We start from the raw sequence: 14,028 nt of genomic DNA, 5'->3' as shown, positions 1-14,028 counted from the left end.
CTTGGACGCGTGTGATGGAGCATTGTCCTGCATGAAAATCATGTTTTTCTTGAAGGATGCAGACTTCTTCCTGTACCACTGCTTGAAGAAGGAGTCTTCCAGAAACTGGGAGTTGAGCTTGACTCCATCCTCAACCCGAAAAGGCCCCACAAGCTCATCTTTGATGATACCAGCCCAAACCAGTACTCCACCTCCACCTTGCTGGCATCTGAGTCGGACTGGAGCTCTCTGCCCTTTACCAATCCATCCATCTGGCCCATCAAGACTCACTATCATTTCATCAGTCCATAAAACCTTAGAAAAATCAGTCTTGAGATATTTCTTGGCCCAGTCTTGACGTTTCAGCTTGTGTGTCTTGTTCAGTGGTGGTCGTCTTTCAGCCTTTCTTACCTTGGCCATGTCTCTGAGTATTGCACACCTTGTGCTTTTGGGCACTCCAGTGATGTTGCAGCTCTGAAATATGGCCAAACTGGTGGCAAGTGGCATCTTGGCAGCTGCACGCTTGACTTTTCTCAGTTCATGGGCAGTTATTTTGCGCCTTGGTTTCTCCACACGCTTCTTGCGACCCTGTTGACTATTTTGAATGAAACGCTTGATTGTTCGATGATCACTCTTCAGAAGCTTTGCAATTTTAAGAGTGCTGCATCCCTCTGCAAGATATCTCACTATTTTTTACTTTTCTGAGCCTGTCAAGTCCTTCTTTTGACCCATTTTGCCAAAGGAAAGGAAGTTGCCTAATAATTATGCACACCTGATATAGGGTGTTGATGTCATTAGACCACACCCCTTCTCATTACAGAGATGCACATCACCTAATATGCTTAATTGGTAGTAGGCTTTCGAGCCTATACAGCTTGGAGTAAGACGACATGCATAAAGAGGATGATGTGGTCAAAATACTCATTTGCCTAATAATTCTGCACACAGTGTACACAAAACTTCATAGATTAATGTTATTAAGCGGTGTGTGTTTTTCAGGTTAGTTGGTTGCACAAGAATTTCCACTCTCTCTGTACACATACATAGACTAGTACAATTACTATTTTCGTTTTTTAGTTGTGAGTACCTGCTAGTTAAGTTTACGAAAAAAAAACTAGTGAATTATGAAAGCGTTGCAAAGTTCTCTCTGGTGTGCTTGATATAACTAAATACTACAGCCATTAATTTTTATTCTGCTAGAACATGAGTGACAATTTTGCAATGTCTTTCATTTACGTTTGCCTAGAAATGTGTTTTTACCTGACTGTTGCAGCATTAAATTTGACATATATTTTAACTTTATTAGCAAGAGAGGTGCATAAAGATATCGTTTCTATTCAGATTGTTATCATTTTATTAAATGATCAAACATTAAAGTTTGGCAGGTGGGGTCCAAGAGTGAGCCAGGTTTTTATGTTTTATATAATTGTAGTAATATAGCATTTAAAAAAAAAAAGACACATTTTCATGGTAGGCATAGAGCCAAATGACTGTAATGTCACAGGCTACTGGTTTAGTGCTTCTTCGGTGGCCACTCAATGAACATAAATGGCAATAGCGAAAAACAACTGGCAGATTCTTCTCTTTCACTTAGCAGTGTACTTATTCTTTTGAAATTAAAAGGACTGTATTTCATATCTTTCTATCCAGAAAAAAAACATTGAATAAGACAACATTTAATAATTTAACATAACATACAGTAAGACTAGCACATATCTGTAGCATATAAAAAGCAATCTATAAGACTGCCTATATCTTGAAAACTGTATAGGAGTAGGAGGGAGATATATATATATATATATATATATATATAAAAAATATTTGAAATCCCCAGCACTCACGTGTACCATAAGCCAATGCCGGGCGCCAGTCCAAAGCTCCAAAATGATAAATAATCCAAATGAAATAGGCTGCTCTCCGGACTTAAAAAATTCAATCTTTATTAAAGTTGATTAAAAGCTACGACCAACGTTTCGGTCCCCGTTCGGGACCTTCCTCAGGGTCAAAATTCAGCAGGACAATACAACACATTACACATACTACCAATATATACCATTAATAATTAAGTAAACTACTCACCAAAAGTGTTTGCCGCCTAATCCGCCATCACCCAGTGTACTTCCGGGTATGCGCGCGCACCTCTGAACGTGCCCCGCCTCCCGTTACGTGATCGTGCGTGTATTACTGCCTCGATCACCAGGAGCTGCGGTTTCTATGGTGATGGTACACAAACGTGCATTATACATAAATCGGATGTGCTCCCAATTCCTAATACTATAAGGGGAACAAATTGTTACGACTACACAAGAAAAGTGTGGATTTAGACCTGCATGGTCTATTTTTATCAGACTATTTCAAGGCAAAGATGATACCCCGAGGCTTCAGGTTATTGAACATACCAACAATAGGCAGACTCAAGGCAACAGTGTGCAGAGACTGGACCCATGTTTTAAATAAAGCCTCTTTAGACCTGATGCTCATAACAATCAAGGATGTTAAAACTGACCTTGCTGAGATTAAACAACAGATTATAACGTTAGAGACAGAACAAGCGGTACTACTGGCTTCAGCAGATGGGATAAAGCTGCAGCAACAACTCAAATCGGAGTTGCTTAAATACAAAAACGAATTGGTCAGATTTAAAAAGCAAAAGTTCGAGATGGTACAGCAAGACTACAAGGATCACCGAGTGTATAGATGGCTATCGGGTGATCGTCCATCGAGACCAAGGCGATTCCGCAGAAAAATAATACGCCCCAAGATACCGACTATAGATGTCACTTCTGGGGAATCCACGTCAGAGACAGAAAATACCAATGAGACCTCGGCTTTTTTATGCCAGTCCGGGACGGGTACGGTTACCCGGAGCAGAGTCAGAACCGAAGAAAGTTCAGAAACAGGAGAGGGCACAAGGTCAAACATGGCGCGAGGAGGCAAACCTCCGCATCGGAGGTGAACCCCATTTTCAACCTCTCAGACAGACAATTAAATGACACAGAGAAGAAGATCCTAAGCAAAGGACTATCCTATGTCCCTACCAATGTAGTGAATCCCTTTAAGTGGAACACTGAATTATTCCAATTCGGGAGGAACATGAGACTCAAGGAATTTTTTCACAACATTAATAAAGATAAGCCAATGCCGACGTCAGGGGGCTTGGAGAAATTTAAATCCAAGTCCACGTTTGATCCACAATCTAATAAACCGTCCATTAGGACATTTTTGGCAACTACATCCAAGATGACACAAGAAGTAATATCAAAGCGGCATAAAAAGAAACATAACATCAGCAAAAAGGAGCGACAAGTCCTGGATAGTCTATCAAAAGACCGCACTATTGTCATCCGCTCAGCGGACAAGGGCGGCGGCGTAGTCCTTATGAATTACACAGATTACGCGGAGGATTTATATCATCAGCTCCAAGACCTGAAGACTTATCGTCTCTTGCCAGGTGATCCTACTGCTGAAATACAAAGGAAGATCAGTGATGTTACAGATATGGGCCTCAGGGCTGGATATATTAGTCTGGACCTACATAAGTTCTTGAACAAGCAACACCCCCGGACTCCCATCATATACAGTATACCGAAAATCCATAAGAGTATGCAGAAACCTCCGGGACGCCCCATAGTGTCCGCTATAGGAGGCATCTTAGAGCCCATAGCACAGTGGTTAGACCATATGTTTAAAGGACATGTGGAAGAGTTGGACACCTGCATCAAGGACACTCAGACCCTTCTATGTAGAATCCAGACATTGGAATTTGGGGATCAACCTCCTATATTCATTACCATGGACGTTAACAGCCTGTATACGGCCATCCCTCACATAGATGGAATCGATGCTATGCGACAAGTGTTATGCGACTCGACGGTTTATCAAGTTCCAATGATTGAGTTTACATTGGAACTTTTATCCCTGGTACTGTATAACAACTACTTCAGATTTGAGGATAAGTGGTATTTGCAGATAGCGGGCACATCGATGGGGTCAGCTATGGCCCCTATGTACGCCAACGCGTACATGTACGTATACGAGCAAACATATATTCTGACTCCGTACAAAGACAAGATCATTGGCTACTACCGCTTCATAGATGACCTGCTAATAATCTGGAGAGGTACCTGCAGTGAGGCACATTTTATGATAGAGCAGCTTAACTCATTGCAAACACCCATTAAATTCACGGCAAATGTTAGTGAAGTTAGTGTACAGTACTTGGATTTGGAACTTACATTTGCATCTGAGGCAATACAACATACATTATTTTCAAAACCGACAGATCGCAATACAGACAGTGCATGCAGACAGTGCACACCCAGTACCATTGAAAAAATCCATCCCTAAGGCTCAATTCCAAAGAGTTATACGCAACAATTCAGATAAGAGTAAAGCTGAGTTACAATTGCAGGCGATGGCTGAAAAATTCCTGGATAGAGGCTATGACCGTCGGGGGTTGGAACAGGCACTGTTGAAAGCTAAAATGGCTCCGGTACCTACCAGTAAGGATCCCATACAGAGGATGGTATTCCCGATGACATTTCATAATACCTCAAGTGAATTTACAGCGATTGTCAAAGACAATTGGAGGATGGTCGCCTTGGATGAAAGTTTGCCCAGGATTTTTAAGGAGAAACCACTGATATGCTATAGGAGGGGCAAGAACCTCAAAGACATGTTGGTGCATACTGACCCAGTTGAAAGTTACTCCAAAGTGGACAAACACAACATAAGGGGGTGCATCCGATGTTTGGGATGTGTGACCTGTGGGCACATGATCACAGCAAAAAAGTTCAATCACCCACATACCAATAAGGTCTATGAGATAAGACACACCATCACCTGCAAAACTCCTTATGTAATCTACAAATTGGTGTGCCCGTGTGGTCTACATTACGTGGGCAAGACTGAAACACCCCTATGCGAGAGGATCAGGGGTCACCGGTCAAGCATAAGGTTAGCGTACAGGGATGGACAAACAGATAAACCCGTCGCACAGCACTTTTTGGACAAAAAGCACCCTTTGGCATCCCTAAAGTTTATAGGGATAGACCACATCCCTCCCCCTCGGAGAGGGGGTAATAGAGGCAAGTTGTTGCTTCAACGAGAGGCGTTTTGGATCAATCAATTGAATACTGTGTCACCCCTGGGACTGAACGAGAATATCTCTTACCACTCTTTTCTGTAGGATAACCAGCTAGTTTAAAAAAGTTTAAGAAAGTTTTTAATTGCAATGTTTTTATCTTATATGTATGAATGTATAGTATTTAAATAATTATAGATTTATGTACCATAGGATTAGAGTTATATGGTATGTGGCAGCACTATTTTTTAGTTTGATCCACGTTAAGCACTAATTTTTGAAGTTTTTTTTGACACTGGGCACTTTATATATTAATATTGGCTGCTAAACACTCAATTTAAGCACTTTATATCAAATAAGTCTATACACTTTATATTCAATAACCATAGGAATTTAAGGGTTATGTTTCATACATAATAGGCACTGTTTAGCACTTTACTATGTTCCCCTTATAGTATTAGGAATTGGGAGCACATCCGATTTATGTATAATGCACGTTTGTGTACCATCACCATAGAAACCGCAGCTCCTGGTGATCGAGGCAGTAATACACGCACGATCACGTAACGGGAGGCGGGGCACGTTCAGAGGTGCGCGCGCATACCCGGAAGTACACTGGGTGATGGCGGATTAGGCGGCAAACACTTTTGGTGAGTAGTTTACTTAATTATTAATGGTATATATTGGTAGTATGTGTAATGTGTTGTATTGTCCTGCTGAATTTTGACCCTGAGGAAGGTCCCGAACGGGGACCGAAACGTTGGTCGTAGCTTTTAATCAACTTTAATAAAGATTGAATTTTTTAAGTCCGGAGAGCAGCCTATTTCATTTGGATTATATATATATATATATATATGAATAGAAACACAGATACACTTTGTATATGTGAAAGTATATAAACAGTACATCCCTCACATTTTTGTAAATATTTTATTTTATCTTTTCATGTGACAACACTGAAGAAATGACACTCTGCTATAGGTATGTGCATGGGGAAAATATTCGGCTCGGATCGGCATTCCGAAATTCGGGACTTCATCAATTAGGGACTTCGCCAATTCGGCACTTTGTAACTTCAGAACTTCGGCAACTTCGGAACTTCGGCACTTGACCACTCGGAACTTTGGCACTTCGGAACTTCGCAACTTCAGAACTTCGGATCTTAGACACTTCGGAACTTCGGCACTTCGGCAACTTCGGCACTTCGGAACTTCGGCAACTTCGGAACTCCGGCATTTCGGGACTTTTGTTGCAGCCGCTTGGTAGATAACTCCTTAATTCCCACGGTATCAGGGAGTTATCTACCAAAAGGCTGAAAGACCTAAATTGGTCTTTCAGCCAAATTTACTAATACTAATTAAAAATTGTGCCCGTACTCGCAATACCGTGAGTAGGGGCATGTCTATTAAACAGTGAGCAGCCTGTGGGCCCTAACATAAAAAAAAGGGGGGAGGACCTATTGTCCTTCCTACCGGCCCCCACCCCTGAGTGGTGGTGGGGGCCCTAAATAAAAATTGGGGGGGACCTAATGTCCTCCCCCCTGGCCCCCACCCCTGAGCGACGGGTGGGGGCCCTAAATACAAATGGGGGGAACTATTGTCCTTCCCCCTGGCCCCCACCCCTGAGCGGCGGGTGGGGGCCCTAAACAAGAATAAGGGGGGGACCTAATGTCCTCCCCCCTGGCCCTCACCCCTGAGCAGTGGGTGGGGGCCTAAACAAGAATAAAGGGGGGGACCTATTGTCCTCCCCCCTGGCCCCCACCCCTGAGCGGTGGTTGGGGGCCCTAAACAAAAATAAGGGGGGGACCTATTGTCCTCCCCCCTGGCCCCCACCCCTGAGCGGCGGGTTGGGGCCCTAAATACAAATGGGGGGGAACTAATGTCCTCCCCCTGGCCCCCACCCCTGAGCGGTGGGTGGTGGCCCTAAATTAAAATTTAACCACCCTTTCCCCCAGGTGACTAGGGGTCCCAAAACCCCTAGTCACCCCCTCCCCCCAAAAATAAACTCCTACCTACCCCCCTCACCCTAAAAATAATGAGGGGGACCATTTAACTAAGTACCTGTAAAAATAAAAATAAACTTACCATTCGATGTTTTCTTTCTTCTAAAATCTCATTTATTCAGCCCCAAAAACGGCCAAATATATATTCATAATAACCAACGCAATTAAAGAAAAAAAAAAAAACTGAGCGCAAAAAAAAATAATAATCCATCTTCACCCTGCGAGGGCTCCGCACAGACTGAGCTCTGCAGGGCGGGGGAAGGCTTATAAAGCCTTGCCCCGCCATGCAATTAGGCTCAGGGCACTCTGATTGGTGGGTTTAAGCCATCCAATCAGAGTGCTCTGACAGGTAAATGAAGAGACTGACCGGTAAGTCTCTACATTTACCTGTCACAGCACTCTGATTGGTTGGTTTGAAATCCACCAATCAGAGTGCTCTGTGTCATTTTACACAGCGTGGGAAAGTTCTTTGGAATTTTCCCACACTGTGTAATTTGACGCATAACTCTCTGATTGGTTACTTAATCCACCAATCAGAGTGTTATGAGTCAAATTACACAGCGTGGGGAAATTCCAAAGAACTTTCCCACGCTGTGTAAAATGACACAGAGCACTCTGATTGGTGGATTTCAAACCAACCAATCAGAGTGCTGTGACAGGTAAATGTAGAGACTTACCTGTCAGTCTCTTCATTTACCTGTCAGAGCATTCTGATTGGATGGCTTAAACCCACCAATCAGAGTGCTCTGAGCCTAATTGCAGGGTGGGGCAAGGCTTTATAAACCTTCCCCCGCCTTGCAGAGCTCAGTCTGAGCGGAGCCCTCGCTGGGTGAAGATGGATTATTTATTTTTGCGCCCTGTTTTTTTTTTAAAATGCGTCGGTTATTATGGATTTTTATTTGCCCTTTTTTGGGGCTGAAAAAAGAAGATTTTACAAGAAAGAAAACATCGAATGGTAAGTTTATTTTTATTTATTCTTACAGGTATTTATTTAAAGGTCCCCCCTCATTATTTTTAGGGTGAGGGGGGTAGGTAGGAGTTTATTTTTTGGGGGAGGGGGTGACTAGGGGTTTTTGGACCCCTAGTCACCTGGGGGGAGGGGGGTTAAATATGTATTTATGGCCCCCACCCGCCACTCAGGGGTGGGGGCCAGGGGGGAGGACATTGGGTCCCCCCCCTTATTTTTGTTTAGGGCCCTCACCCACCGCTAAGGGGTGGGGGCCAGGGGGAAGGACATTAGGTCCCCCCCTTAGTCTTGTTTAGGGCCCCCACCCACTGCTCAGGGGTGAGGGCCAGGGTGGAGGACATTAGGTCCCCCCCCAATTTTTATTTTAGGCCCCCACCCACCACTCAGGGGTGGGGGCCGGTGGGGAGGACAATAGGTCCTCCCCCTTTTTTTACTTTAGGGCCCCCACCCACCGCTCAGGGGTGGGGGCCGGTGGGGAGGATAATAGGTCCTCCCCCCTTTTTTTACTTTAGGGCCCCCACCCGCTCAGGGAGGGGGGACCCTTTTTTATTATTTTTATATTTTTTTTAACAGTGAGCAGCCAAAGGCTGCTCACTGTTTAATAGACATGCCCCTACTCGCGGTATAGCGAGTAGGGGCATAATTTACTAATACTAAGTAATTTTTACTTAGTATTAGTAAATTTGGCTGAAAGACCAATTTATGTATTTCAGCCTTTTAGTAGATAGCTCCCTAACACTGTGGGAATTAGGGAGTTATCTACTTATTCATTCCTGTCATTACACTGACTGGCTAAGTAACTTACATTTTATATGAATGTATGTTACTTGATTGTTGTAAGTGTTGCAAATGCTTACAGCTTGATCCTGGCTATGTTTGTATACTTTTTATTTGAAATTGTATACAGTGTAACATTCTTCTTCTTTCACTGGGTAAGTATATTTGTACTTAGGCAATACTGTGCTTCGGAACTTCGGAACTTCGGCACTTTGACACCTCGGAACTTCGGCAACTTCAGCACTTCAGCAATTCGGCACTTCAGCACTACTACACTTAGGAAACTCTGTAATTTCGCCACTTTGGGACTTCAGCTATTCGGCTCTTTGGCACTTCGGCAATTCAACTATTCGGACATTCGGAAGCACCCGAATGTCCGAATTACCTGAAATTCGGCCGAATTTTAATTCGGAACGAAACAAATTGCACATGTCTACTCTGCTACAATGTAAAGTAGTAAGTGTACAGCCTGTATAACAGTGTAAATTTGCTGTCCCCTCAAAATAACTCAACACACAGCCATTAATGTCCAAACCATTGCCAACAAAAGTAAGTACACCCCTAAGTAGAAATGTCCAGATTGGGCCCAATTAGCCATTTTCCCTCCTCTGTGTCATGTGACTTGTTAGTGTTACAAGTTCTCAGGTGTGAATGGGGAGCAGGTGTGTTACATTTGGTGTTATTGCTCTCACACGCTCTCATACTGGTCACTGGAAGTTCAACATGGCACCTCATGGCAAAGAACTCTCTGAGGAACTGAAAAAAAGAATTGTTGTTCTACATAAAGATGGCCTTGGCTAAAAGAAGATTGCCAAGACCCTGAAACTAAACAGCAGCATGGTGGGTAACACCAAACAGCGGTTGAATTGAACAGGTTCCATTCAGAACAGGCTTTGCCATGGTCCACCAAAGAAGCTGAGTGCACGTGCTCAGCGTCATATCCAGAGGTTGTCTTTGGAAAATAGATGTATGAGTGCTGCCAGCATTGCTGCAGAGGTTGAAGGGGTGGAGGGTCAGCCTGTTAGTGCTCAGACCATATGCCACACACTGCATCAAATTGTTCTGCATGGCTATCGTCCCAGAATGAAGCCTCTTCTAAAGATGATGTACATGAAAGCCTGCAAACAGTTTTCTGAAGACAAGCAGACTAAGGACATGGATTACTGGAACCATGTCCTGTGGTCCGATCAGACCAAGATAAACTTATTTGGTTTAGATGGTGTCAAGCGTGTGTGGCGGCAACCAGGTGAGGAGTACAAATATGGTCTGGGCCTGCATGAGTGCTTCCAGCACTGGGGAGCTACAGTTCATTAAGGGAACCATGAATGCCAACATGTACTGTGACATACTGAAGCAGAGCATGATCCCCTACCTTTGGAGACTGGGCCACAGGGCAGTATTCCAACATGATAACGACCCCAAACACACCTCCAAGATGACTACTGCCTTGCTAAAAAAGCTGAAGGTTAAGGTGATGGACTGGCAAAGCATGTCTCCAGACCTCCAGCTCTGGTGAACGCCATGCCCATGAGGGTTAAGGCAGTGCTAGAAAATAATGGTAGCCACACAAAATATTGACACTTTGGGCCCAATCTGGACATTTCTATTTAGGGGTGTACTCACTTTTGTTGCCAATAAAAAAGAAAAAGTTTTCAGCCCCCTGTTTTCAGTAGTGAACTGTGGTAATTAGTGAAGTTCCGAATGGTTCGCTGGCGAATAGTTCCCTGGCAAACATCGCATGTTCGCGTTCGCCACGGATGGCGAACATATGCGATGTTCGGTCCGCCCCCTATTTGTCATCATTGAGTAAACTTTGACCCTGTACCTCACAGTCAGCAGACACATTCCAGCCAATCAGCAGCAGATCCTCCCTCCCAGACCCTCCCACCTCCTAGACAGCATACAATTTAGATTAATTCTGAAGCTTCATTCTTTTTTTTCTTTTTTTTTATTATTTGTTTTTTTGTGTGTTTATTATACATTATCCTCCATAGCCAGTATCCTGTGTTTATTATAAATTTTCCCCCCATAGCCAGTAACCTGTGTTTATTATACATTATCCCCCCATAGCCAGTAACCTGTGTTTATTATACATTATCCCCATAGCCAGTAACCTGTGTTTATTATACATTATCCTCCCATAGCCAGTAACCTGTGTTTATTATACATTATCCTCCCATAGCCAGTAACCTGTGTTTATTATACATTATCCCCCCACAACCAGTAACCTGTGTTTATTATACATTATCCCCCCACAACCAGTAATCTGTGTTTATTATACATTATCCCCCCATAGCCAGTAACCTGTGTTTATTATACATTATCCCCCATAGTCATTTATCGTTGGACCTAGTCAGCATGATGTCTTAGGCCGGCCCAAAGAGTGAGTGAGTGAATAATATAATATATATGTTCAGAAACATATTAGTAATATATGTAAATCGGGTTCATGAAAAGAGGTTGAAAAGGTATTAAAGAAAAACACTTATTGCATCAAATTTACAAAGCCAAACTTTTAAAAGCTTTTAAAAGTTTCCTCATTTCTTTTTCGGGATGAGGAATATATCGGTTGTAGACTGAGGATTTCCATCTGCCCAATCTTTTAATAATATGCACTGGAGTGTCAGTGTTGAAGGAGACCGAAGCTGCCCCTATTCTAAATGAAAGACACGAGACATGGATACAACCCAATCTTAGGAGTAGTGTTCTGATGTAGAAGATGAATTTAGCCGTAGTCAGAGGGATTCAGTGAGAGTAGTGGTGAAATGTGTGTGGCATGACTGAGTGTGGGTAAGTAAGAGTCAAGTATTTTAACTGGGTACTAGTTCTAGGTGGGATAAAGTGGTATAGCGGATGGATGAGTAGTTTGGTTCGTTTTAGAGGTTTGTAGAGAAAGTAGAGAATATATATATAGTGATCATGATTTTTTGCGATATCCAATATTTTTAAGGTGGTCTCAAACAAACATAAAATGCTATATAAAATTTGTGGGACTATCGAATAGTCGTGTACAGTAAATCAGAGAGGGCTCAGAATATTGAACCATCGATCGGTATCCAACCTTGTGCAAATGGGGAATTTGCGGTTGTGCAAATGGACTGTTTGCGGTTGTTTGCGGTGCGTTAAACGGGGAGTTTGGTCTGTCACTGTGAAGTGGGCGTAACCCTTAAACTACCTGATCAATACAAAATCATACCTGATGTTTTAAATCATGTTATTCCAAACAATTTAGGAATGTTAGGTGATTTATGCCCTTTATGGATTAAAACCAGACTCTGCATCAACTATATAATTTTCCATGGGAGTTTTGCCATGGAACCCCCTCCGGCATGCCACAGTCCAGGTGTTAGTCCCCTTGAAACAACTTTTCCATCACTATTGTGGCCAAAAAGAGTCCCTGTGGGTCCCTGCCTATTGAAGTCTATGGCGGTTCGCCCGGTTCGCCCGTTTGTGAAGATTTGCGGAAGATCGCGTTCGCCGTTCGCGAACGGAAAATTTTATGTTCGCGACATCACTAGTGGTAATGTAATGTGAAATCAAAAATGCTTTTTCCATTACATAAATAGCATAGTTACTGATCGATGTTTTGACACCTTCTGGGTCTTTTTCAATATCAGCAAAAGCAATGAGGAACTTCCAGTCCACAAAATCAGCGCTGGAGACAGACCGGAAGTGAAAAATGCAAATGTTGTGGTATCTACGTGAGTGCATAAGGGAGAACGTTAATAAGCAATGACAGAAGCCAATACTGAGTTACTCGATCTAACAAATGGAAAGTCTCGAAAATGTGGATGCACCCATGTGAACATATATACACAAAATTTGGATCAGTTGCAGAGGTTGCTGTTTTTGTTATCTCTCTCTCTCATTCTGCAACTATGCAAATAAAATAAAACATTGCAAGTGCATGAAGTTTAAGTCGAGAAGTTTTTATTTTTTTAAACAAACTGTATAGGTAATAAAATGCAGATTTTGTCAGTGCAATGAAATTAATGTGTTAGCAAACTTGATAATGCCTTACAGAAAATGAACAGCATAACATCAACTGTCATTGAACATTAGCAAGGATGGACATGACAGGCAGATGTTCTCTTGGTAAGTGCTGTTTAGAAGACATACACACACGAAATGTAGAGAATGTAAAGAGAATTCAAAGTGAATTTCAAATGTAGAGTGAAAATAGGCAAACTGAGCACATCATTGATGTGGATACTTGTTTTAATTCAGCTCTTTTAGCCTACATTTTGGAATTAACTTTGAATAAACCTTATAAATAGCCTAACCAACAAGTATTGCCAGAACATATAATGGATGTAGATGAGGACTACGTAAAACAGATTAGTTAGAACCTGTGGATGATGACTCTATACAGCAGGTATTTTCACAAACTGTAGCTGTTGTGGATCCAGTACAGGTTCTCAAACAGAATGTATTGCCAAAACCTGTATCTAATAACACCAGCGATTGGGAAAAATTCTAGAAAATTTTGAAAGGAATTTTGAAGGATTTACAACTCAATGCCATAAACACTTCTGTTTTGTAAATTTTGATAAGATAACATCAATTGTTGTTGCTTTACATTGTGTAAATGAGACTTTTGAAGAAACTAGTAGACAGATGCAGGATGTTGACCCACACGAGTTACAGTTGCACTTGTCTGAATATTGTCCATACAAATATGAAACAATTCAGATGAACCAATAGGGCACAAACATTGGCCAATCAGAGTACTGCAAAATATATGCACAATTTACCAGATTTTTCTGTGTATAAGACACCACCATGTATAAGATGACCCTTATTTTTGAGGCCAAAATTAAGAAATAAATATTTTAAATATCAAATAGAACAACTTTTATATTTTAGAGGGAACTTCTATAAAGAACAACACACTTCCGATTCTCGTGCCTCCCCTGAGCTACTGTACTCTGTGAAGTTAATGGCTTCATAGTGCATGCTGGGAGACTACAGCTCCCACAATACAGAAGGTGGTGTGAGGGCATGCTAGGACATCACAGCAGTATTCCCTCTGTTCCCTGGTCCCCATTTCCTCCCCCATAAACATAATTCAGAAAGCAAGACCTACCTGGGGTGGAGCATACCTTAATATGGCTGCTCCTTTTATGGTGTGACATGTCTCTGGAGCTCTATTGGTAGTAAGTGCTGATGTCTGCTGCAGCTCCCATGCATATTGGGACCTCTTTCTCCTTACCTCTGCAT

The 14,028-nt window shown here is 42.4% G+C and overlaps 1 protein-coding gene across 1 annotated transcript in view; it reads right to left on the bottom strand.

The window, feature by feature from the left end:
* Positions 1-4,531: 4,531 nt before the first annotated feature.
* LOC134573656 (elongation factor 1-alpha, oocyte form-like) overlaps positions 4,532-14,028 on the bottom strand; it is a 28,195-nt gene continuing 18,698 nt past the window's right edge. Inside the window, exon 2 of the mRNA XM_063433441.1 lies at positions 4,532-4,743. Coding sequence (XP_063289511.1) covers positions 4,532-4,743 — 212 coding nt within the window. The remainder of the gene's footprint in view (positions 4,744-14,028) is intronic.

This window comes from Pelobates fuscus, chromosome 9, assembly GCF_036172605.1.
Source record: "Pelobates fuscus isolate aPelFus1 chromosome 9, aPelFus1.pri, whole genome shotgun sequence".
Taxonomy (NCBI): Eukaryota; Metazoa; Chordata; class Amphibia; order Anura; family Pelobatidae; genus Pelobates; species Pelobates fuscus.
Note: the sequence above shows the minus strand (reverse complement) of the source record. Positions and strands in the feature narration are given on the sequence as shown.